This window comes from Rhinatrema bivittatum, chromosome 3 (genome assembly GCF_901001135.1).
Source record: "Rhinatrema bivittatum chromosome 3, aRhiBiv1.1, whole genome shotgun sequence".
NCBI lineage: Eukaryota > Metazoa > Chordata > Amphibia > Gymnophiona > Rhinatrematidae > Rhinatrema > Rhinatrema bivittatum.
This window is the reverse complement of record NC_042617.1, coordinates 580499283-580524738: the sequence shown is the minus strand read 5'-3', so window position 1 is coordinate 580524738 and position 25456 is coordinate 580499283. Positions and strand designations below refer to the sequence as shown.

General features: G+C 42.7%; 1 protein-coding gene across 1 annotated transcript in view; it reads left to right on the top strand.

Annotated features, from left to right (window-relative positions):
• Positions 1-25456, top strand: part of AHI1 (Abelson helper integration site 1) — a 559431-nt gene that overhangs the window by 338927 nt on the left and 195048 nt on the right. Inside the window, 1 exon segment of the mRNA XM_029596614.1 lies at positions 21592-21650. Coding sequence (XP_029452474.1) covers positions 21592-21650 — 59 coding nt within the window.

The following is a 25456-nucleotide window of genomic DNA, read 5'->3' as shown; positions in this document are numbered from 1 at the left end:
GAAGTGAGCAGAATTTCTCCAACTTTCTGTTCAGTTCTGACGCAATAGGTCATTCATTGGAAGACCCCATAAGTCAAATAGTGTGTCAGCTGTTGATTGTTGCAGAGACCACTTGTACAGACAGAAAGCTCTGCTCAGACGATCCACAAATATGTTAGAAATCCCTAGAAGATAGGGATTGGCTTGTAGGACTGCTTGATATTTACATGCCCATTCTCATATTCTTATTGCTTCTTGGCAGAGAGTCAGTGATTCATGTTTATTCACATAAAACATGGCCATTTGGTTGTCAGTTTGAATTCAAATGCTCTTCCCTTGGAGAAGATGCGTGAAAGTTGATAGCATATCTGATTGTTCTCAGTTCTAACAGATTGATCTGAAAATGTCTTTCTTTGAGAGACTAAGTTCCTTGGGTTCATATAGGTCCAGTGTGGGCGCACCAACCTTTTGTGGAGGCGTCTGTCACTAAGGTTACTTGATGAGAGAACATGTTTAGCCACCAATATAATTCCGGTTTCATGTTATTTGAAACTTGCATTTTAGTTGTCAAGGGTTAACTTAGCTGGTCCCATAAACAGTGTAGACACCACTGCAGGTGACGGACATGGAGGCAGATAGTGAAACTACGTGAATGAATGCCGCCATATGACCTAAAACAGCCAGAATTTCTCTGGCTGTTGAGCACTGCGAGTCCAGTGGTTTGTAAATGAGTAATCTCATCTAATGGAAGAAAAAGTCTCTCCTGCAGTACATTTATCCATGCCTCAATAAATTTTATTTTTTGGGTTGGCACTAGATTCAACTTCCTGAAATTCACCAGAAATCCCAACTTCTGTAGAAGCTGAATTAACTTTTGCAGGGAAATTATACTCCCTTGGGAGTTGACTATGACTAGCCAATCATCCAAGTATGGGAAGACTTAGACTCCCTGACGCTGTAAATGTGCTGTTATTATAGCCAGGCATTTAGTGAAGACTCTTGAAGTTGCTGACAGTCCGAAGGGAATACTCTGTATTGATAATGGGAAGAGTCCACCTTGAAGTGAAGATAATGCCAGTAGGTAGAACAGATGAGTATGTGGACCTATGCATCCTTCAGATCAAGGGCACACATCCATTTTTCCCTTCTTGATGCAGAGTAGAATTGTGTGGAGGGCATTTATTTTTAACTTCTCTTGGAGCAGATTTTGTTCAGGTTTCTCAGATTCAGAATGGATCTCAATCCCCCAGATTTTTTGTGAATGAGGAAGTACTGGGAGTAGTATCCCTGTCTATTTGAAGCACAGCCACCGGCTCTATTATTCATGGCTGAAGACTTGATTCTACTTCCAGATGGAGTTGTATCAAGTGAGACAGATCTGGATTGAAGGCCAAACAATGAGGAAGAGAAGTAGCCAGGTGAAACACAAATGGTATCAAGGTTCCACGATCTTGAAAATCCAGCGGTTCTTGGTTATCTTGTGCAACTCCTCTGGAATAGCCTGGCTTCTCCCCCCAACTGGAGAGGGCAACTGTTGAACATTTGAAGTAATGAAAAACTAAACCCAGGTTTGGGCTGGACTTGTTGAATAGCTTTAGGTTGACGGCGTTCACATGCTGCTGCTGTTTCTGAGAGGGATTGGTCTGCTATATTCTGCTTTTTTATCTATGCGACTGTTTCTCTGAGCTTCTCTCTAAAAAGGTATTCCCCTAGGCAAGGCACATGCACCAACTTGTCATGAACATCGTGGCATATGCTGCTGCTGTCAACCAGACCATGCGTCAAGCTCTGATAGAAGCCATCAAGATACATTACCTTCTTCAATTGGCCTTTTCTATATCATGAATGCAGTCTTCAGCGTCTAGAAGCAGTTGTGGATAATAATTTTACCTTCGGTCAGATGAAGGAAACATTTTAGCTTTTGCATCAGGTGTATAGATACTGCATCATATAAAATTGGTTAAGAAGAAATCCATGCACTTAGTATAAAGCTCTGAAAAACTTTCTTTCCAAAATTGTCAAGCAACCTGGGATCCTTCCCTGGAGATGTATTGGAATAAATTCTTGTTTTCTTTGGTTTTTCAAGGCAGATTCCACAACAACAGGTTGATGAGTTAATTGGACTGGTCCAAATCCCGGTGATTCTTATATTCTATATTTCAGGTGTAACGTTTTTGCTGTGAAAGCACAAGAGATGGGGTTTCCCACACTCTCATTTGCAGTTATTGCAGGATATTGTGAATTGTTATAGTTGTTGGTTCTGCTGGAGTGTCCAAAATTTGAAGGAGACCAAAGACCTCTGTCCGAGGATCTTTATCTTTGTGCACATTCACTCCAAGCATTTTTCCCAATTTATCTAAAAGGTTTGAAAAAGAAAGGTTTCCAGAGGAAAGAAATGCCCTGGACGCTCTGATAGTAGGTCAGAGGGTATTCCTGTCGATCCCAAACCCAAGGGCATGGGAACACTAATCCAGGACCCCAGTGATGAAGTTGGTGAATGGCGGGGAGGTCCCTCGGTCGCCTCAGAGAATAGCCATGGTGGACAACTTCTGGACTCTGATGCAAGTGAATGAGGTGATACATCCATTTGGGAATAGTGGGACCCTATCCTGTGGGAGTGTGCTAACAAAACTGGAGAGGAGAGGATAGAGAACATCTTCTTTCTCTTTAGCCAAAGAAATAAAGAAATTCTTCAGCAGCTCTGCTACTTCATCAAGTATCTGTGTCCTCTGAACTGGTGTGGGCGGAGGACCGTCTTCTTTGGAAACTAGGATATTCTCTTTTTCTTAAATGAGAGGCCCATTCAAGGTAAGAGGAACCAGAGAGCATATTGATCTGGCTTCTCTTAAGCATAAGCCTTCTGCTAGTAATCTTATTAGTGTAAGGGCTCTAATGGTTGGAAGAGGTAGAAGTATTGCATTTTCTTCTGCTCCTGATCTCAAATGACCTGCATAAGACTACATCGATAATTCAACATGATATCCACAGTCTGGGGCTCGATGCATTAAATGGTTTGTCAAGGTTGAGGTTTTTAGCTTTGGCAGTGCTGAAGACTTATGCTTTGATAGTGCTGGATACTTTGGTATCATTGTGATCGCATACTTCGACAGCATGACTTTGCCATGCTTTGAGCACGTTAATTTTGATGGCACTGAGCAGTATGTATTGATGGCACATATGTTGATACCACCAGAGCTCCGTGCATCAATGAAGTATGGGCACCATGCATCAATACACCGTGCAGTGAAGCACTATGTGTCACCAGTTCCAATATAACATGCATGGACGACATATGTGATAAAGGCTGATGGTTTTCGACTCACTGCTCCAGTGGCTCCATGGCAAGATGCAGCTTCTTCAATGCAGGATGGTCAACACTACTCGACTCCGAGGTTTCAACCTGTCATAGCTATGGGAGAGTTTCTGAGGAGCTCCCACTCAACTCTTTTCTCAGAAATTCAGAAGGTGTTGCACTGTGAGAGGAAGACCAAATACGACTTCTAAGAAACTTACACAGTTCCTCCATTTTATGTGCCCTGCTGAGTGTGTGGGGACAAATAGTAACTTTTTTTTAAGTAGCTGTTGGTGGTGTTATGGCAGCGAGGCTATTGAGAAGAGAAATAAAGAAGATTTTAAGAAAAAATAAAAATTGAACAAAAAATACAGTGATATTGAGTACACACCATGCTGTACTCAGACAAAAAAAACGACTGAGGCTCACAAGGCAATGCCCACATGGGAATTCCTGCACATGCCTAGTAAAGCTAGGGAGAGACAAGTCTGTTCGGTGCCACCAGATGATATTGCCCATATATCATTGCTAATTGATCAGTGCATGTGAGAAATGGCAACTCCAGTCCTCCTCAAGTGCCACAAATAAGGCTGGTTTTGAGCATCCCTGCAATAAATATTTATTGGTTATAATTGCATTCATTTTGTCTAAGAATGCAGTTAACTGGCATATTTTTGGTTATTTGGAAAAGGCAAGATGGTGACTGATTAACTCTTCTCCCCCACCCACTTTGACCTGCAGAGTAGCTCTCAGTACTGCTTTGTTCTGGCTTTTCCCATGGCTAAAAGGAAGCGTAAGCTTTGTTCTAGCCGCCTCTTGGTTCTGCATTGGAACTGATGTTCGAACCAATAGGCCACTTTCTCCTGCAGCAAAAGCTGTGAGTATTGCAGGCAGCCCCAATATGCTTCTGGATTCTGAGACTGGATTCCTTCACCCCTGCTAAGGCGTTCTGTTCAATAGATGTTTCTTTTCTTACAGTTGAATCAGTTTTGATACCAACTCAGATTCATTAACAGGAGGTGCGTTGCAATGACCTTTTCTCATCCCGGCATTGGCATTTACTACTGTCCAACATGGTTTGCAGCATTTGAAATTTCTCAGCAGAATCTGGAAGCTATTCTATAACAGATTTGGCAAGGATTTTGGAAAGCAAACAGTCCACTGAAAACTGATCTGATCTTAAAATGTATGTCTGTCTGCACTGGGGAAGTTGCCCCTTAGGGGTAAATTGGTAACTGTCCACATTGGTTCAGAGGGCACCAGTTTTCAAAACGAAACTATGTACACTACTTTCACTTTGAAAGTTATCCCAGTAAAGGTACCTACACGCATTTTCACCTGATAAATTTTGCAAGTAGTTTTTTTCGAGAAAATACACACATATAATTGAGAAAATTCAAAAGTATGCACATAAGTGCAAGCCACGTCCCAACTCTTCCTCCCCTCCCCCCCAGAAATGCCCTTTCACAGAGCGAGTAAAGCTCGATGTGTAGTGCCACTATGCATGTAACGTTACCCACACTCAGGGCAATTTTCAAAAAGCCCATTTCCATGGCTTTGAAAATTACCCTTAATGAGGATAATTTGTAAAGGGACTTCTGCCTGTAAAATAGTATTTTAGGCACAGAAAGGGCCTTCCCGAAATTGCCTACCCAATGTACAAGGATTCTTATGCCCATATTTCATTGCACAGATGTTTACCCAGACTGAGTGGAGGTATTCCTAGGGATAGTGTTGTGGAAGGGTTTGAAGTTTAAAAAGTGCACGTAACTTTTTAGGGACAATTTGTGCGGATGTTTTAGCAGGTGTAACTTGTGCTGGTAGATTGATGGAATAATCTGCAAAGAGGGTCTGTGCAGACCTAATCCACTTTGAAAACTGATGGAACTTAAGGGGCAGATTTTCAAAGGCTACGCGCGTAACCTGAGAAAATCTGCCCCTGCACGCGCCGAGCCTATTTTGCATAGGCTCGGCGGCGTGTGCAAGCCCCAGGATGTGCGTATGTTCCGGGGCTTGCAAAAAGGGGCGGTTCGGGGGCGTGGCTGCAGCTTGGGGCGTGGCAGCGTCCAGGGGCGGGGTCAAGTGCTCCGGCACAGCAGCCTGTGCTGGGGCATGGCGTGCCGGCAACCGGCAGCACGCGCATGTTATAAAATCAGGCGTAGATTTGTTCGCACTGGGTTGCATGAACAAATCTACGCCCGCGCATAATATTTAAAATCTGGCCCTAAGTGTGTGTATACATATTTTCTTATGCGGGCTGTTTTAAGATTAAGGAGACTGTTTTAAGATTAAGGAGACTGTTTTAAGATTAAGGAGACTTTCATTGTAAATTGTTTTGGTTATTACCTTCTTGTTCTCCTATCCTTCCTACTGCCTTTCTGTTCTTCCCCCCGCCCAGTTACATTCCCCTGTTGCAATGTATTTTCCAATCTTTTCAGTTACTATGTGAACCGGTATGATGTCCCCACAAATACCGGTATATAAAAGTTTCTAAATAAATAAATAAATAAATAAATAAAGATTACACCCTTAGGGGTCAATTTTCCAACAGATACATGGGGTTTGTGTGTGTAAAACTGGGAAATATGCACGTATGTAGCCTTGTGCATGGTAAAGCGAATTTTCAGAAGTGGTAAAGTGAATTTTCAGAAGGTCTGAAGTCGCAAACACTTCTATGTAAGTAAAAAAAAAAAAAAAAAAAAAAGAGCATTTTGACAATATTCCGGGTTGGGTTTGGAAGTCTACACCCAAATATTTTGTAAGCATTACACATGTACTTTTACACCTGCTATTTGAATCATGCACTTGTCTTTTGTCTGAATTTTTTGGTAGGTGGGTCTGGGTTAAGTGGTGAGGGGTCTGAGTGAACTAGTGGAGGTGCTGGCAAACTGCTGATTAAATGTAGATGCGCAAATAAGTATTTTCCTAAGTGAAGTATGCGCATACTAGACCTACCTCTGCGTATTTACTGAGGGTTATTATATTCACAGCTTACACTTATTTCCCATGTGAAATATATATATGCATACTTTTATAAGTTAGCTGCACAAACTATGCCAACCCTGCATCAAAAACTGTACATATACTGAAACTTATATGTGTACTTTCAGAGTGGAGATAAACTGTGCAACTGCTACCGCACAATTTATAAAATACAGCCTTAATTTTAGACTACCTGACTTATGCATCCTATTGAAAATTACCCTCCCTCAGGCCGATACAGTGTGGTGCACTCAGCCTAGCGTACCATTTAGCATGCTATTGGCCGTGCATTTTCGACGTGCATCTGTTACCCCTTATACAGTAAGGGGTTTAGTGTGTCGAAAAAACGCGTGGCCACCCCCCCTCCGAAAAAAAATAGCACTCATCACATGCAAATGCATTTTGATGAGGCTATTAGTTAGTCTCTGGGATACTGAAAGTAAAATGTGCGGCCAAGCACATTTTATGCTCAGAAATTAATGCCTGCCCTGTTAATTTCTGAGTAACCCGAAAAAAGTGTACAGAAAAGCAGAAAATACTGCTTTTCTGTACACCCTCCGACTTAATATCCTAGTGAAATTAAGTCAGAGGAACCAAAAAAAAAAAGTTAAAAAAAATCTGCTCACCGGTCAGCGCGTAGCAAAATGGACGCTCAATTTTACCGGCGTCCGTTTTCCTAACCTGTGGCTGTCAGCGGGTTTGGAAACTGATGCCGGTAAAATTGAGCGTTGATTGTCCTGACCATCTGACACCCACCTCTACTGCTAATAAGGAGGCGCTAGGGACACGCTATTGTCCCTAGCACCTCCTTATTAGCGCGACCCCTCATTTAAATACTGAATCGCGCGCCTTGTTGAGCGCCTGCTCTCCCGTGTTTATTTCTGTATTGACCTGTCTGTGTTCAAGCAGAAGGTCAACAGTTGACAACTAAGAGCGATTTGGTTAAGGAAATGAATTCTGTATTGATTACAGATAACATTGGGATTAGGAATAACATTGAAAGACTGGAAAATGCTGTCAAAGGGAAACATTTGAGAATGGTAGTATAGTTGGCACCACCTGAAATGTTCTAAACGTTGATACTTGGATCCCTTCAAATTCCTAAAGAATCCTTACCCTTCATAATGAATATTTCTTTTCTCCCTGAAGAAGCTTCTCAGAAAAGGACATTGATTGTGTCAGTGGTTAATACTATTTACTTTTGGAAACTTCCGATCTTGTTGTAGCTTCTGGAAGGAGACTAATAGTTATGTTGGCTTTCCCTGTGGACGTTGAGGACGACATTTCTGGATACAAAGGTCTGCTTGTTTCCAGGTGTCTCCAGAGTAACATAAGTAAGAGAGAAGACAGTTTTGGCTTTATAATGAGTTCTGTCTATTTGAGTATAGTTTAAATTGCTCTGCCCTTTTAAAAGTGGAGTACTCGGATCGTAAGGAATTTGTTTTATATTTATGGAAGAATAAAGAAACAGCCTAACATGGTCCCTGAATAATAAATGTTCTAATTTTTCTTTTTTAAAGTGGAATATTCTCAGTTAATATATTTTGTCGCCACTCTTTTGGTCTTGCCTTGGCAGGTCCTGTTACGTACTTCATTGGTACCTTGTGATTTTGTTTTATCTTTTACTGAGTGTGCCAGTGTTTCAGGATGTTGTAAGACTTAATATAACTAAAAATGAATACAAAGTATTGAACTCAAAATATTTTTGATTATCCTGAAAACCTGTGCTTAGTGTTGTGAACTAAAACTGTCTGCCTCTGGCCTTTGCGACAGAGTAAAAAAGGATGGTTTGTTGCAACTAGCTCTCTTTTTTTTCCCCAAGTGTAAAAGAATTTTAAAATTGTCAAAATCATTCCCATAGAAAGAATAGGAGCTGCCTAGCTAGGGCAGCTCTCTGGCTTGAATTGTAATTCCTTTCTGAAGCTGGTTTATATATTTATGTCAGAGGACTACCAGAGGCAGGCAAAATCATTTGTATGTACTTAGGTGAATAAATATTTGTGGACATGTCTGTGGGCGGGAAGAGAAGGGCATCCGTGGCGCATACTTGACCTGACACTAAGTGCATCTGGGAGTTTAAAATTGGTTATAATGATGCAAAAGAAAAAGACCTATATGCAGTAAAGAAACCTCTGGCTAGTTAAAACTGCACAGTAAAACTACTATTTAAATTATTTGATAGCATCATTCAACCTATCCTCTTATTTTGGAATGAGGTCTGGGGTCTCATTATCCACAAACGTATACAGAATGGAATAGAGCTCCAATAGAAACCCTTATATCTCCAGTTCTGCAGTAACTCTCCTACCACAAAAACACCTCTAATAAGAGGGGAAAAGCAGAACCTCGGTGCTTCCCCTTACTATTCACCATGCAAAAAAGAAGAGTCAAGTTCTGGGGTCATCTCAGTAATAATGACATGACTGCCTCTACTACCAGGCACTCTGCAACATAACAACACTCTACAAAAACAAAATAGCGCATGTGTATCAAACCTGCCATACCCAAATAGCACTAACTAATTCCTATGACTCAAACAGTAAAAAAAAAAAATCCTACCTATGAAAAGACAGCATTACAAATACTAGGGATGTGCAGCAACAATGTTTTTGTTAATTTTTATTGTTTCAGGGAGTTTTTCAGTTCATTTACTGAGCCAAATAAAACATTAAACTGGGAAAACCCCCAAAAACAAAACAAAACAAAAAAACAGGCCTTCAAGCACCCTTCTGCCCTGCTACAATTTACCCAGGACCTTGGCCTGTCCGGCTAGGTCTCCTCTGACTCCTTTGGCCCCCAATTCTGATCCACAAACATAATCCAGCCTGAGACCCAGACTTACCTGGCTAGACCTCCCCAGTTCCCTCCTGCCCCTGTGTTCAAATCTTCCAAGGCTGGGGATACCCAGCTAAGTCACATGCAGAACACAAACAGAGAAACAGAATGGTAGGAGAAACTGATACAGCCTATCTAGTCTGTTGATCCACTCCAATCCCTACCACTCCCTCAGAAATCCTCTGCGTTTATCCTATGCTTTTTTTGAATTCTAATACTGTCCTTGTCTCCACAACTTCCACAGGGAGGCATTCCCTGCATCCACTAATCTTACTCTGGATTCCACTCCCTTTCACCCTCATCCCATGACCTCTCATTCTGAAGCCTCCTTTTGCATGGAAACCTTGGAGGTACCTAAAATAAACCTTGACACAGGAGTTCCACAAGGTTCTGCACTATCTGCGACACTATTCAACATTTATCTTCTCCCGATATGCCACTTCCTCGCAAACCTTAAACTGAATCACTTCATATATGCCGATGACATCCAAATACTTATTCCAATACACAACTCTCTAGAAGACACCTACAAGAAAACAGCCAACTACCTCACAAAAATAAAACAATTGCTAAATAACGTGAGACTCATCCGAAACATTGATAAGACCGAAATAATCATGATGGACAGAATAAACAATTCTACGCACATGCCACCGCTCAACATATTGAATCATAACACAGCAATCTCGCCTGTCACCCACACACGCAACCTTGGAGTCATAATTGATAAAGAACTATCCTACAAGAACCACATATCTGCAAAAATCAAAGACGGATATCACAAACTCCCTAACACTACGACACTTAAAACCATTCCTATCACACAATGACTTCAGATCAGTACTCCAACTATTCATTTTCTCCAACCTGGATTACTGCAACTCTCTGTTATTCAACGTACCTCTCACCACCATCCGACCTCTACAAATCCTACAAAATACAGCCACCAGAATTCTCACAGGAACAAGAAAATTCGATCCTAACACTCCAACCCTCATTTCATTACACTGGCTGCCAATAAAATACAGGACTGACTACAAAATACTATCCATAATTCACAAAATAATTTATGAAAAACAAACAAATTGGCTCAGTGCATTCATAAAACTACACTCACCAAATAGAAATCTACGATCAGCGAACAAAGGCCTACTAAAAATCCCACCAATCCGTCACAAACTTACCACAACTCGGAAGAGAGCTATATCCCTAGGAAGCCCTAAGCTTTGGAACTCCCTCCCAACTGAACTGAGAACACAACAGAATTTAAAAACCTGGATGTTTACAAAAGCCTACCAAATCTCCTAATGACACTATGCTAAAGACTTTACCAGAAGAGCCCAGCCTATTCCTGAATGACTCGTTGAAAGAAGAAATACTAGAATGTCTAAAAAGCCAAGTTAACAAATGTACGAATGTAGAAATGTACGACTATAGAAATCGATCCTTTGTAAACCGTTATGATGGCGAAACCGAACGACAGTATATAAAACTCGATAAATAAATAAAATAAATATTTTTATCACATCTCCCCTATCCCGCCTTTCCTCTGGGGTATACGCATTTAGAAGGAAGACCACCGACCATTTTTGTAGTCACTCTCTCTGGACTGATTCCAACCGATTTATATCTTTTGAAGGTGCGGTCTTCAGAACTATGCACAGCATTCCAAATGAATATCACTTTTTCTTTTCTGTTTACGTTCCTCTGCCTATGTAGAACAAGCTGGCAGACAAAGGCAGGAATAGGCTGGGCAAAAGCATCATGCACTACAACGTATTTGGACCTGTGGCCGAGGCAGTGAGAGCCCTTTATAGGGCTAAGCATGTGATGATATCAGGAGGCACCGTGGCCCCTTTAAGTCTGCCTGAGTTTGGCGCTCACGCCTAAGGGAGCATCAGGGGGCTGCAGGAGCCAGCGCTGCCTGCCCGCGCAGCGGCGGCATCCTGTCGTGCTTCCAAGAGGCTGGCATTGGGGTGAGTGAGGGGCCCACCCGCAAAACGGGAATGTCACACTCTCTGCAGTCGCCGCAGTTTAAAAAGTATCTGTCTAACCTGGTTAGAAATTTGATACGCAAACTAGAAATAGAAATGTGCAGACCTTGAACGAAAAATCCCAAGAATCTAAACTTTGCATGTGGTGCAACACCAGAAAAATAAAAAAATAAAAACCCTTTCCTCCCCTACTGTACAAAACAGCAAAATATATATTTCCCAAAACAAACTGAGAATCAAAGAATGTTTACAAAATTGACTCGCCTAAGGTTGCAAGAAGCCTCAGTGGCATTAAAGCAGACTGAAAAAGATAGAGGTTAAATATGGCCTGAGGAGAGGGTATGGGGCACCAATTCATGAATATTGTACGGATAAGTGGATACAAGAGTCTGGAACTGGGGCTGGAGGAGAACGGCACAGATAAGAATCGAATTGTGTGGGAATAAAGAGAGTAAGCTTTATGGAATAGGTACTCTTTCTTGCATATGTCAGTAGTGCTATAGAAACAATTAGTATTTGCTATCTGGAGGGCAAAATGATTTTGGCTGAAGTAAGCAGATAAAGATCTCATTGAAGCCCTGAAACAAAGATAAGATTACTTACTGTGGTATTTAATAAGGCTACTTATGAATCCTTTGCTAACTGGAAAGAGCTGTCACTGGAGGTCTTTTTTTTTTTTTTTTTTTTTTTTACAGTATGACCAAAATGTTTTTCTTGTCAGAGTGAGGATTTGAGACTTAGATCAGCAGCTGAGCTTGTTCTTTGCCAGAAGGACACACATACTACTTTTGTGTGAGAAATTTGCATGCCAGAATGAAGGGAGTGTTTGGATACCCCCCTCCCCCACTGACAACAAACTTAAATCCCTGAGTCAGTGCCTGGAGGATATTCTGGGGGAGCACATCCTTGTAATATACCATACATGGGTTTGGGTGGTTCAGAAGGGAGCCCACGCTTTTGTGCTGGAGGCACTTCCATCTCCAAAATAGTTAGAAAACAAAAAGAAGAAACCTATGAGTTGTTCCCTTGTAAGAAGACTTGGATTCTTTTCAGCCACTACAGTTCCTAAAATTGGAAAAACCGGTTAGACAGGTTTAGTTTAAAAAAATAGTGACTTGAGATTTTGACATTAATAAAGGATGTGGGAAGTTTGTTTCCAGACTTTTCGGTGAAGCAACTGTTCCGGTACTTTTCATATTTTCCTTTCATGCAAATAATTTTTGAAAAATTAGCAGTAGACATACAGTATTTTGGAGTATCGTTTATTAAAGATACATTTTCAGTGAGCATCCTTTTTTTAAGTTATCAATTTAGGAAAAAAGGAAATGGTGACCTGAAAATATTCACATTACCTCAAACACTGGAAAAAACCTCTTTACATTGTGCTCAATGTGGACATGCGGAGAGGCATGTCCTTTTTATGCTTGACAGATCGATCACAGCCTCAGATGCCAGATTTCAGGCAATGACTTCAAATAAGAAAGAAATGTATGAACATTTTATGTTACCCAGGTTCCTTTTTTGCTACATGGCTATATCTTTCTTTCTTTGAGTGTTTTAGATACCGTGGTTCCATGTGAGAGAATCACTAGTTTACAACGGTGTATAGGGTTGACACTCACAACCATAAGATGAATTACAAAAATGGGCAAGCACGTCGGTGAGCAGGGTCATCGTTCTAAAGCTAAGGGTGTACTTCAAAGGCAGACACACAACGTGCAATCAGAGCTAGATTATAGGACAATTTCGGTCAAACAGTAAGCGTTAGTGAATGGCCAAGTTTTCAGGTCTTTCTTACATGTCTTATTGTTCGAAGATTCTCTGGCATTGAGTTCCATAGCTTTGGGCCAGCAATTGATATCGCTCGGTCTCTAGTTTGTGAGAGATGAGAATTTCTTATGGTTGGGATTTCTAGTAGTCCTTTATTCTGGGATCTAAGAATTTGTGTGGGAATATGTGGTTTAAATGTTGTTCTCATCATATCGTTGTTCGGATTAATGTTGAATATTATTGTTAGAACTTTGTATAATAATCTTGATTATACAGGGAGCCAATGCAATGCTATCAGAGTTGGGGTGATGTGGTCGTATTTCCTTGTTCCAGTCAAAAGTCTGGCTGGGGTATTTTGCAGTAGTTGTAGTGGTTTTAAGTGAGTAGCTGGAAGTCCTAGAAGTAGGGAATTACAGTAATCTAGGTTAGAGAATACTAGAGATTGTAATATAGTTCTGAAATCAACTGTGCTTAGTAAAGGTTTCAGTCAGCCTAAGATTCGCAGCTGGTAGAAGCCTGATTTGATCAGTTTGCTAATTGGGCTTTCATTGTTAAATTTTCATCGATTTGGACTCCTAGATCTCTTACTTGAGTTGCTGGGATTAAATGGTGATTTCCAAGATCAGTACCTAGAGGAATAGATTTTGGTGAATTTCGGCTCAATCAAATTAACTTGGGGTTTTTTCAGGTTCGTGGAGAGTTTCAGCTGTGCAAGTTTTTCTTTTATTGTGATCATTTATTCAGAGATGAGTGATGCTGCTTTCTCAGATGAATTTTTTAGTGGGATATAGAATTACAGACAATATTCATTGTGGGGCGGATTTTAAAAGGCCTGCGCGCGTAAATCCTTCCGGATTTATGTGCGCAGGGCCCTCGCGCGCTGGCGCGCCTATTTTGCATAGGCCACCGGCGCGCGCATAAGTCCCGGGGCTTTCAAAAAGGGGCAGGAAGGGCGTGTCTGGGGGCATTCCCGAAACGACGCGGCGTTTCGGGGGCAGGCCCGGGGGCGTGGCGCAGGCCTCCGGACCAGCCCCCGGGACCGGAGGACAGAGCGGGGCTGCCGGCCGACAAAGGTAGGGGGGGTTTAGATAGGGCCAGGGGGGGGTGGGTTAGGTAGGGGAAGGGAGGACGAAGGAAAGTTCCCTCCGAGGCCGCTCCGAAATTGGAGCGGCCTCGGAGGGAACAGGCAGCGCGCGCTGGGCTCGGCTCGCGCAGGTTGCACAAATGTGCACCCCCTTGTGCGCGCCGACCCCGGATTTTATAAGATACACGCGGCTACGCGCGTATCTTATAAAATCCATTTTAATGTAATAAGTATATCATTAGATAGTAGAGAATGTTTTTCCTTTCAGGAAACTAGGCAATAAGTGGCATTAATTGGTGACCACAGGCACTAACTTAAAGCATGGCATCTCTGCATACCTTACTATACCATGTAACCAAATTGTTCCATGTAACTTCTATATCTTTGTTATACGTTAATTGTAAACCGACACGTTGTGCAAACGGTTATCGGTATATAAAAACCTTTAAATAAAATAAATAAATATTTGTTGGCACTGATTCTGTCCATGTTCATTTTGCATATAATTTATTCTGATTAAAAACAGAATGGCATGAAACAAATGACTAGAATAGGACAGCAACACTGTCTGATTTACAACATTGGGTTACCCTTTGGAAGCCAGTGAATTCCATTGCACCTCCAATTTGTAAGTTTCATGAGTGTATCGGTCAGAAACATGGAATCAGAACCGGTTTCTGGTGCCGGAACTCTTCCTAATAAATGTAGTTTTATCATTATAATTGTTTAAATTAATGAATTCGTTTTGCCAGACTTCCCATCTTGTATCATATATAAAAGCTGTATGATGACATGAGAATAAATGACCTGCAGCATGGAGGTACACTTGGTAGAGAGGGTACTGTTTGTTTTGTTGCAAGAACAGTAGTCTCACACTGTAGAACCTCAGGTCCTAATGTAGACTTCAACACTTTCCACTTTCCAGGTTATTTACACTTTTGAATAATAGAAGGACTAGGGGGCATTCCATGAAGTTAGCAAGTAGCACATTTAAGACTAATCGGAGAAAATTCTTTTTCACTCAACGCAAAATTAAGCTCTGGAATTTGTTGCCAGAGGATGTGGTTAGTGCAGTTAGTATAGCTGTGTTTAAAATAGGATTGGATAAGTTCTTGGAGGAGAAGCCCATTACCTGCTATTAATTAAGTTACTTAGGGAATAGCCACTGCTATTAATTGCATCAGTAGCATGGGATCCTCTTAGTGTTTGGGTAATTGCCAGGTTCTTGTGGCCTGGTTTGGCCTCTGTTGGAAAGAGGATGCTGGGCTTGATGGACCCTTGGTCTGACCCAGCATGGCAATTTCTTATGTTCTTAAGTGCAAACAGAGCCTATAAAGGTTTTCACATTTCTTATCACTTTTGCATTTTTTTAGACATGTATACTTGATGCAGATTTTTAGGATGATGTAATTGATTTTCCTGGTATTGTTTTCTGGAAATGATTGTCGTCACTGCACTTGCTGATAGTGCTAAATCAAGAATAAAATTAGACCCAGATGCAAACAGTGGCTATTTTGGTCACAGTTATGATATGAAAGAGAAAACTGATTTGCAATTTCCAGAATATTGTATGTGGGTTTGCTGGAAACCTTTCCTTGAAGATCATATGTGTTCTCTTTAAGGTCTTTGAGTTTGGAAGGCTTACTATTCATTTTTGGTTTTAGTCAACATTCAAAGCATAGAAAAAGTGATGAGAAATATAGAAATTGACAAAATGCTGCATGTAGTGACTGGTCATTTTCGTTGAATGGATTGTGTATTATGTACATTTTAGACCAGGGGTCGGGAACCAATGGCTCGCGAGCCAGATGTGGCTCTCTTGATGGCTGCATCTGGCTCGCAGACAAATCTTTAATAAAAAAGTAAAAATCTAATAAACCCCCCCCCCTCCTGATGCCCCCCAAGACCTCCAAAATTAATTTACTACAACCCCCCACCCTCCTGACCCCCCCCCCCCCAAGACCTGCCAAAAGTCCCTGGTGGTCCAGCGGGGGTCCAGGAGCGATCTAGGAGCGATCTCCTGGACTTGGGCTGTCGGCTGCCAGTAGTCAAAATGGCGCCGACGGCCCTTTGCCCTCACTATGTCACTGGGGTCGACCAATGGCGGCGGTAGCCCCTGTGACATAGTAAGGGCAAAGTGCCATCGGCTGCCAGTAGTCAAAATGGCGCCGACGGCCCTTTGCCCTCACTATGTCACTGGGGTCGACCAATGGCAGCGGTAGCCCCTGTGACATAGTAAGGGCAAAGTGCCGTCGGCTGCCAGTAATCAAAATGGCGTCGATGGCCCTTTGCCCTTACTATGTCACAGGGGCTACCGCTGCCATTGGTCGACCCCAGTGACATAGTGAGGGCAAAGGGCCATCGGCGCCATTTTGACTATTGGCAGCCGACAGCCCAAGTCCAGGAGATCGCTCCCGGACCCCCGCTGGACCACCAGGGACTTTTGGCAGGTCTTGGGGGGGTCAGGAGGGTGGGGGATTGTAGTAAATTAATTTTGGCGGTATTGGGGGGCATCAGGAGGGTGGGGGGTTTTGTTAGATTTTTACTTTTTTATTAAAGATTTGTCTGCGAGCCCTGGACCCCCGCTGGACCACCAGGGACTTTTGGCAGGTCTGTGGGGGGGGGTCAGGAGGGTAGGGGATTGTAGTAAATTAATTTTGGCGGTCTTGGGGGGCATCAGGAGAGTAGGGGGTTGTAGTAAATTATTTTGGTAGGTCTTGTATGGCTCTCACGGAATTACATTTTAAAATATGTGGCTTTCATGGCTCTCTCAGCCATAAAGGTTCCCGACCCCTGTTTTAGACCATCATCTGGGTACACTTACTTCAGCTGTGCTGTAAGATGATAGCACCAGCTTTTTAATGGGTCAAAATTTTAAACTTGTGTTAGTTCTGCTCCTTTAGCTCAGTTGTAGAGACCCTAAGTTTTAGAGCTGGAAGTTTGCAGCTCAAATCTTGAGGTTCCTGGTTTGAGCAGAGGGTACAGGTGGAGTGGAACCCTTACTACCCCAAATCAAATAAGCCTGATACTTCACTTTCAATGCATATACAGCAAAGTTCTCTGATTCAACGGCAGGGGAGAAGAAAAGAGGGTTCGCACTCACAAAGCGGGGAGTAGCTGGCTTGTTACGGCGGTTACTACCCCAAACCAAATGTGCCTGATACTTCAATTTCGATGCACATCCAGCATGGCTCTCTGCTTCAACGGCATGGGAGAAGACTTATACGTCACGCATATCCAGCATAGCTCCCTGCTTCAACGGCAGGGGAGAAGAAAAACAACCAATAAGGGCTAATAACATAGTCTGGGTAAAACAAATAAGCATGGGTGCAGCTTGCTTATTGCGGCGGCTACTACCCCTAACGAATCAAGCTAGATATTTCACTTGGATGCAGCTCCATCACTGCTCTCTACATTAAAGGTGGGGGTGGAAGGGAAATCGAACCAAGAGCTAAGAGAAACAGATAAGTATGAGAGAAAATATGTGTGAAGCTTGCTGGGCAGACTAGATGGGCCATTTGGTCTTCTTCTGCCGTCATTTCTATGTTTCTATGTTTCTTACAACTCTATTCAGTGGCTCATCGGTCTAAGGGTATACTTCTTGTTTTGGATCAAATTTCAGAGAAACGCTGCCATTTAATTAATACAACATCAATAAAAGGACATTGACAAGATAGGTGCATTTCAAAGAAGGGCCAGCAAAGAGATGCATAGCCTGCACTATAAACCATATATACACTGAAAGAGGTAAAGGTGTGTTCTCTGGAAGAAAGGAGTTACAATACAAATATTCAAATATCTAGCAGGCTTCAATATAGTAAGTACCAGAAGGTAACATTTTTCATGGAACAAAAAGCTCCATGTCATGGGGTCATCATATGACTCTAAAGGGAAGATGCTCAAAAGAAATGTGAGAAAATACTTTTTCACTGAGAGGCACCTGGAACAAATTTCCAGCAGAGATAATGGAAGTCAAAACATGGGCAAAATTCAAGCATAGATGCGATAGATACAAAGAGGCCAATATTAAAAAGGTCTAGGTTCCTAAGAGTTAGGTGCTTAGATTTTTTAATTTAAAATTTGGACATCTCTGAGCAACTAAATTTAGCTCCCTAAAATCACAATGAACCCTAAATTTAGGCACCTTCAAAATGGATGTGAAAAGGAACAGAGTCTGATTTGGAGAAAGAAATTAAGTACCTGGTACTGACCTCGCCCCTTTCCCCATCCACTTTGAAGGTGCCTAAATTTAGGGAACGTGATGATTTCCAGCACTAGATGTCTAACTTAGGGGGTCAAATATAGATACTGCCAAAGCAGTCCAAAATCTAGCTGCCAAATCCCTCTCCCACCCAATGAATGCAAAATTAAATTGCGGGGCCCACAGTTTATCCAAACTCTCCACAAAACTCGCCCACCTCACCACAACCAGAGAACGCGCCATCTCAATAGTGGGCCCCTTCCTATGGAACAAACTTCCCACTCAACTCAGACTGGAACCCTCTACCCAGTCATTCAAAAAGTACATGAAAACTTGATTATTCCAAAAAGCCTACCAACCTGTATGTTAAATCACCACATACTAAGCTCCAATCAGCTCCGCCCATAACATCCATTGTCTCTTTGCAGATCTACATGAACTAACCTCTCATCCTCTCGACTTAAGCACCACCTCCATAGTTCTACTATAATGTAAATAGTTAATCCTAACTGCTCAGTTATCTTACTCTAATTCTTACTCTAATCCTCTCCCCAGTTATATTTACCTTGTTGTAATGTAACTTAATGAACTCTTTGCACTTGTTAATGTTTCGTTTTATTGTTCACACCCCCTTGTTATATGTAAACCGGCATGATGTGATTTTTAATCACGAATGCCGGTATAGAGAAAAAAAAACTAAAATATATACTATCACCCTGTAGATCTTCAACTTAGTTTTTAATCTCACCACGTAGCTTCCTTTGTCAGACTCAAATTCCATCTTGTTTTCTAAGTTTCTGGATACATGCTACTACTAAGATGTTATGCCACCACAGTGGATGTTCGCCACTCAGTCTAAAGTTCTCTAACTAAGTTACTCTTTTTCCCTGTTATAATGTTGTAATGTTATAATGTAACAATAATATGACATCTTAGTCATATTATTCACGAGTTATAATGTAAACCGATGTGATATTCCCCAATGAATGTCGGTATATAAAAACAAATAAATAAATAAACCTGGGCCAAAGATTAAAAAATGATCAGCGAGACTGAACCATTGTTGCCAACAGTAGATGCGAAGCCAGGAGGATCATAAGACTGTCCCCTGCAGACTCCCGCACCCATGCCTCTGCTCCTCGGGGTCGTGAGCATAAAGAGCTAGATGCCCTAGGCAGAAAGATCTTCCAAGGCACCATGTTGGTGGCTCGCATCATTGCCTGCCAGCTCTATATGACCTAGTACAATCGAAATCTCTGGAAGTGAGTCCAGGTTTTCGTGGAGGGCCTCCCCTAGCAACAGCAGGAGGCTCTCTAGGCTATTGTTCTCTTGGGTCTTAAGGCCGGGAAACATGAGGTACATTCCACGTACAATGTTTTCAAAACTGCGGCCGACTTGGCTACCGTGAGCATTGGCGCCAGGAGGATGGCGTGGCTCCGAGCCTCTGACCGGAAGTCCAGGATAGGTTGGCCGACCTCCCCTGTTCAGGTGAAGGGCCACCATGATACCCTTCAACAACTGTCTGCCAGTGCCTCAGAAGGCCCGTCATCGGCCAGAAAGCATTCCAGGCCGGGCTCTCAGAAGCCCTTTTACCGGCAGAGGAAATATTACCCTCCGGCCACCTGGGCTTGTCCTGCATGTACTGTGTCCAGGGGCCGTCCTCGCCAGCAGTAAGCACCAAGGCCCTAACCAGCACCCCAGCCAGCCCCGACTACAGGCTTTTGACTGGCGATGAGGGAGCAGCAGTCAGTCAGCCATACCCCTAATGGCAGACTCCTGCAGTTTGCCTGCCACTGGGAAGTGTTGACATTGGACCGCTGGGTCCTCTGAATTGTCTGCCACAGGTACCTTCTGCACTTCAGCAGGCTCCCGGAGACCTCTTCCCCGTGTCCATTGTGGGGTTCCTCTGCCCACCTTGTCGCTCTTTTCAGGCAGATCTCTCCGCCCTTCTTACAGTAGGTGTGGTGGAACCGGTACCTGTCTGTTAGCAGAGGACGGCAGTGACAACCCTGAACAACAGTGAACGAATTGCATCGGGGCTCCAAGAAAGCATGGGGAGCCATCACTGTGGTGACTTTTGGCATGTTTGGGGCAGAGATGAAGTAAGGGGGGAGTTGGTGTCGGGTTGTATTTGGAAATTTTATATGCACATCTACCAAGAAAGGATGGATCTCAACTGAGCAGACTGGATGGGCCATTTTTGGTCTTTGCCTGCTGTCATTACTGTCAGTCTGCCAGGCTTTCTCAGTCTACTCCAGTTAGTGTTCCACTTCTTGGAGAGCGAATACCACATAAGGCTGCAGTTCCTCCCTGTCCTGCGACTCTCTCCTTTTGCAGAGGCAGATCCAGATTCCATGTAACCCAGCCTGTCCTCCTCTCCCTACTCTTCCTGATTGGACTTTTCCCCTCACGCGCCTTTGGGTGTAGCCTCTCTAGACTCCATTTCTCAGAGAGCTTCTGTTCTCCAAGTCATCCTCTCTAAAAGAGACGTTTCATATTCCTGCTTTTTCTCCTCTAAAACTGCCCCCCAGAGCGCCCTCTTCTATTCTGGCTGATCATCGCTTCCCCCATTTCCAGGAGTTTGACTGTGTGAGCTGGTCGGCTCATCACTCCTGTTTCAAAGATTAGCAAACTGAGGGAAAATAGAAATCACTAATTTACTTCATGTACACATTTATAGTTATAATAATTGAATCTTTCTTTACAAGGAATGCAGTGCAGGAAAGTGATTTAAAAAATACTGACGAATCTATTATACCTGAGGAAAGTCTGTTCTTGTCATTTTTAAATGAATGCCATGCATGTTTTTAAAATAGAGCTATATAATCAGTATTATTTCAAGTGAAATGTGTACTCGCAGAATGGAATAAACAGCAAATAGTCAGATAGAGAGAGAGATATTGGAATGACTTTGTCTTACTGATAAAATAAGGAAGCCTTGTAAATGTTCTCTTTCAGATCCCTGTGTTCGCCACTCAGAAATTCAAATTGATAACCAGGAAAGCAGTTTAGTCAGAATAATGGGGTCAGTTTTTGGGAATAGCTGAATTGTAGCATTCAGTCAAGTGACTGGTTGGCTGTATTGGATCAGCTGACCACAGGGCAGGTTCATTCTTTCCTTACCTTTTGAGAGTTGCTGCTGTGTGATGGTACTCAGGTATCTCTTCTCATTACTTTCTGAGTTATATCGGTATACCATTAAGGACCTGCTTTTTCAGTTTTATTTTTTTATTTTTCCTAGAGATCTTAATATTATAATAAAAAAAAGAATCGGTGGAAAAAATTACATTTTTAATAACGCCCAGGAGAAAAGTCTTTTTTCGCTGATTTTTTTAGTTATAATATTGAAATTCCCAGGAAAAAATAAAATAATTGAAAATGAAGATCCCTTCTGCAATACAGTGGTTATTGGGAAGATGGAGAATAACACGTAAAATGTCTTTGTTTTCCACAGGTAGTTTCAGCCCAGTGGGACAGCCTCTTAATCGAATGCCATCAGTCAGACTGCAGATGGTAAAACAATCTATTATTTCTAAATTATATTTTAAAAATCACTTGTTTAATTAAAACACCACTTAATACCTTATTACTACAAAAAAGCCACCCTGCAGTTAAATGTTAACGGCTTCTGTTACCATAAATTAGGTACAAGTAACAAAGAAATGCAAGTGACTGCTTTTTTTTACTTTTTGAAATGTATTTACAGGACTTGAAAAGTTGATTCTGTGCAATGTAATATATATATATATATATATAATATATATATAATGAGGAACATTTTAGCACTGTCCATGCCAGCTGCAAACAATGCTGAAGCCTGGTTCCCTTCTGTTTTACAAAGTGTATTTTATGTTTCTAGCATAGGACAGGTTTCAGTAGTATAGAAGATGTTTCAAAGCTGCCTGCTTGGGTATATGGAGATTTACTCCTCAGTGCAGAGAGTAAATGGCTGTACGTTTTGCCACATTTAGAGGAGGGGTTTTCACAGGATACGTAGAATACAATGGTCCTTGCGCATGGGTGATGGAGCCCAGACTGGAGCTTTCCGCAGGCTCTACGCTTATAAAAATGGCTCCACGGAGCAGGCTCGAGAGCTCTCACATCAGTGGTGAGCGCACAGGCCCACCCAGTTCTGCTTTTTCCATGGCGCCATCCCTTGTTTTATTCTCAGCTCCACAGAGGGGGAAACAATTTATTTGTCTTTCCTAGTATATTTTTCGGCAGAAAATTGACTTTTCCTGTTAGAGGCAACTCTCTCTCCAGTCCGTTATAGAGACTTAGGTTTTTTTCATTGGTTTGAAGTTTTCTTTCTTTTTTTTTTACATCGGCTTTCTTGAAGCCTAGCGACCAAGAGAGCTTAGTTGGCCTAAATAGTTGCTGCTTTGTATGAATGTTTGGTGTACTGCGTGGGAGGTTGAATTGTGAACATGAAAAGAGATGCTGATTTGAATGCTGGAAATTGCGTGGCCTCGTATGTATTGGAAGTGTTTAGTGATGACTGCTTTGTATTTAAATTAGGCAGTTTCCATTGTGTGCTGTTACTACCTAATTGGCACTGAGATTGGCTTTACATTGGGGTATTGATTTAAAAAATAAAAGGATTGCAAAAAACGTGGGTGGGGTTTTGAAAGAAAATAAAAATGAAAGAAGCTTGGACCTATGATAGAGGGTAATGTTCAAGTTTAAACATTGTGATGTATTAATGCTCTTTATCTACATGCATTTTCACGCCTGTATTTTTTCTCCTTTGGTTGATCACCTTTTCTTTGAGCCCTGTGAGGTCTATATTCAGAAGCCATTTAGAAGGATAACTAAAAAATTATCCTTCTAAAGGGCACATTTATCTGTCTAAATTATAGCCGGATTACGACTTATCTGGAAATAATTTAGCAGGATAAAAAGGGGCATTACTGGAGTATTCCAGGGAGACGTCGCGTCGTCTTGCTAACGTAGCCGAATATGGCATATATCCAGCTAAGTTAGCTAGACCTGCTCGGATTCCTCCCCACAGACTGTGACCACCCTCACTGGCCGGCCCCCAGCACACTGTGATCTCTCTAACCGGCCTTGCACTCCTCCACAGCCTGACCCCAGCATATCGTTGCCTGCCCTCCCCAGCTCCACCCAAGCACACTGTGACCCCTCCCCCCCCGGCACACTGTGACCCCTCTCACCAGCTTGACCCCAGCACAGTCTGCCCCGCCCTTCCCTAAATTGATCCCCGCATAGTCTTCTCCCCCTGCCCAGCTAGACCCCAGCACACTCCAACCCTCCTCCCATTCACAATAAAAAAAAAAAAAAACTTTAGGAAAACCAACCTGAAAAACCTAAACTAAATAAAAGCCCTCCCCCGCCACCAAACCTGCTTGCACCACGGACTCCCCACCCCCCAATTTTCTCCCACCCCCAGCCCTTTCCCTTTTGTGATTCCACAGGTATTCTGGATCCATTGTATTCTATAAGCCATTAACCCCCAATTTCTTAAAAAAAAAAAAAAAAAATCCTGGTTCCAGCCCATGGTAACATCTCTCTGACCCCCCCAGGATCTCCCCCCACCCCAGTCCTTACCACATCTCAGGTCCAAGTCTCTTGGGGATAAGAGTAATACCCAGTCGTTCCTACCATGCTGCTCTGGTCTTTGAAAATGGTCGCCATTATGTTGTACGTTAGCCATTTTGAATTGCCAGAGCAGCAGGGACGACGTACGACTGAGGACCGCTCCTTCTCCCTAAAGACCCGAGCCTGCAGTGGGGTAAGGGATGGGGTGGGTGGAGGTCAGGGAATTCTTGGAGGCTAGTGAGGCCTGTAGAAGTAGATTTGGTCGACAGAGTGAGGGCCTGGAACTGGGCCTATTTCTTTTTTACTTATTTTTTTTGTTTTTTTACACAGAATTGATGGTTAGTGGCTGGTGGGACGCATATGAGCATCCTGCTAGCTCTCTGGCTCAGAAGCTGCCGCAGCAGTTGGGGGTGTCAGTAGGTGACTGACAGGGGTGCGCATGTGCACTCAACAGGCCAGTAACAGATAAGCAATTTACAGCACCAAGCACCTTATATAGATGTGTAAAACAAAATCATTATGAAAAGACAAAAGGCTGTGTCTGTTAGTAACAAACTACTTAATCTGGTTTTTTCCCGCCATGTAGGCCCTTTTTTTCTCCAAAACACTATAATAGGTTATGGTGACTAAACATTACAGTTCAGTGAATTTCAGCTAAATGCTTTATTTTCTATAAACTGTTGATTTACATACAGATTGCCTCCCATTGCCACTAAATTCTTCATGCCTTTCAACTTGTTTTTTTTTTTTCTTTTAGTGAATGAGGTGATAACAATTTGGCAATTTAGCTCTTTTAAATTTCTATAAAAACATTATCGTCCCAAAAGATTAATTGTCCCAAATGTATTACTCCATTCCATCAAAGATTCCTGATTACTGTGTGTTCTGGAAGCATTTGAAAACCTTTTGTTTTTCTTAAATACTTAGTATTTACCATAATCGTGTACTCTCGAGTTTAATCCAGTTGCTTTGCAGATTATACTATGAGCTTTTAATTTTTGTGCTGTTTGTAAATTGTATGTCTGCCCTGAACTTCTTGTACCGGACAAGATGGAATATAAACATTTTGAAATAAATGTTTAAAATATGGGCCGGATTTTAAAAGGGTTACATGCATAAGGTACGCGCGTAACCCTTTTAAATCCCCCCTGCGCGCGCCGAGCCTATTTTGCATAAGCTCGGCAGCGTGCGCAAGCCCCGGGACGTGCGTACGTCCCGGGGCTTGCAAAAACCGGCGGTCGGGGGAGTGGCCAGGGGGCGAGGTTTAGGATTGGGGGCGTGTTCGGGGGTGTGTGGGCGGTCCGGGGGCGTGGCCGAGAGCCCCGACACAGCGGCCTGTGTCGGGGCCTGCCGCACCGGCGCGCGTAAGTTACTACTGCCCAGAGGCAGTAGTAACTTTTAAGATAAAGGTAGGGAGGGGGGTTAGGTAGGGGAAGGGAGGGGAAGGTGCGGGGGGGTGAATGGAAAGTTCCCTCCGAGGCCGCTCTGATTTCGGAGCGGCCTCGGAGGGAACGGGCAGCGTGCGCAGGGCTCGGCGCGCACAAGGTGCACAAATGTGCACCCCCTTGCGCGTGCCGACCCTGGATTTTATAATCCAGCGTACTTTTGTTCGCGCTGTTTCTTAAACTGTACCCTATGGATTTAAGAAGAAGTAAAATCAGGGTGGGAGCAGCTCAGATAGTAAATGATCTGCATTATGACTCAAAAGGTGCCCAGTTCAGTCCCCAGGTCAGCTGGAGATGCTGGAGAGGCAGCGCTCA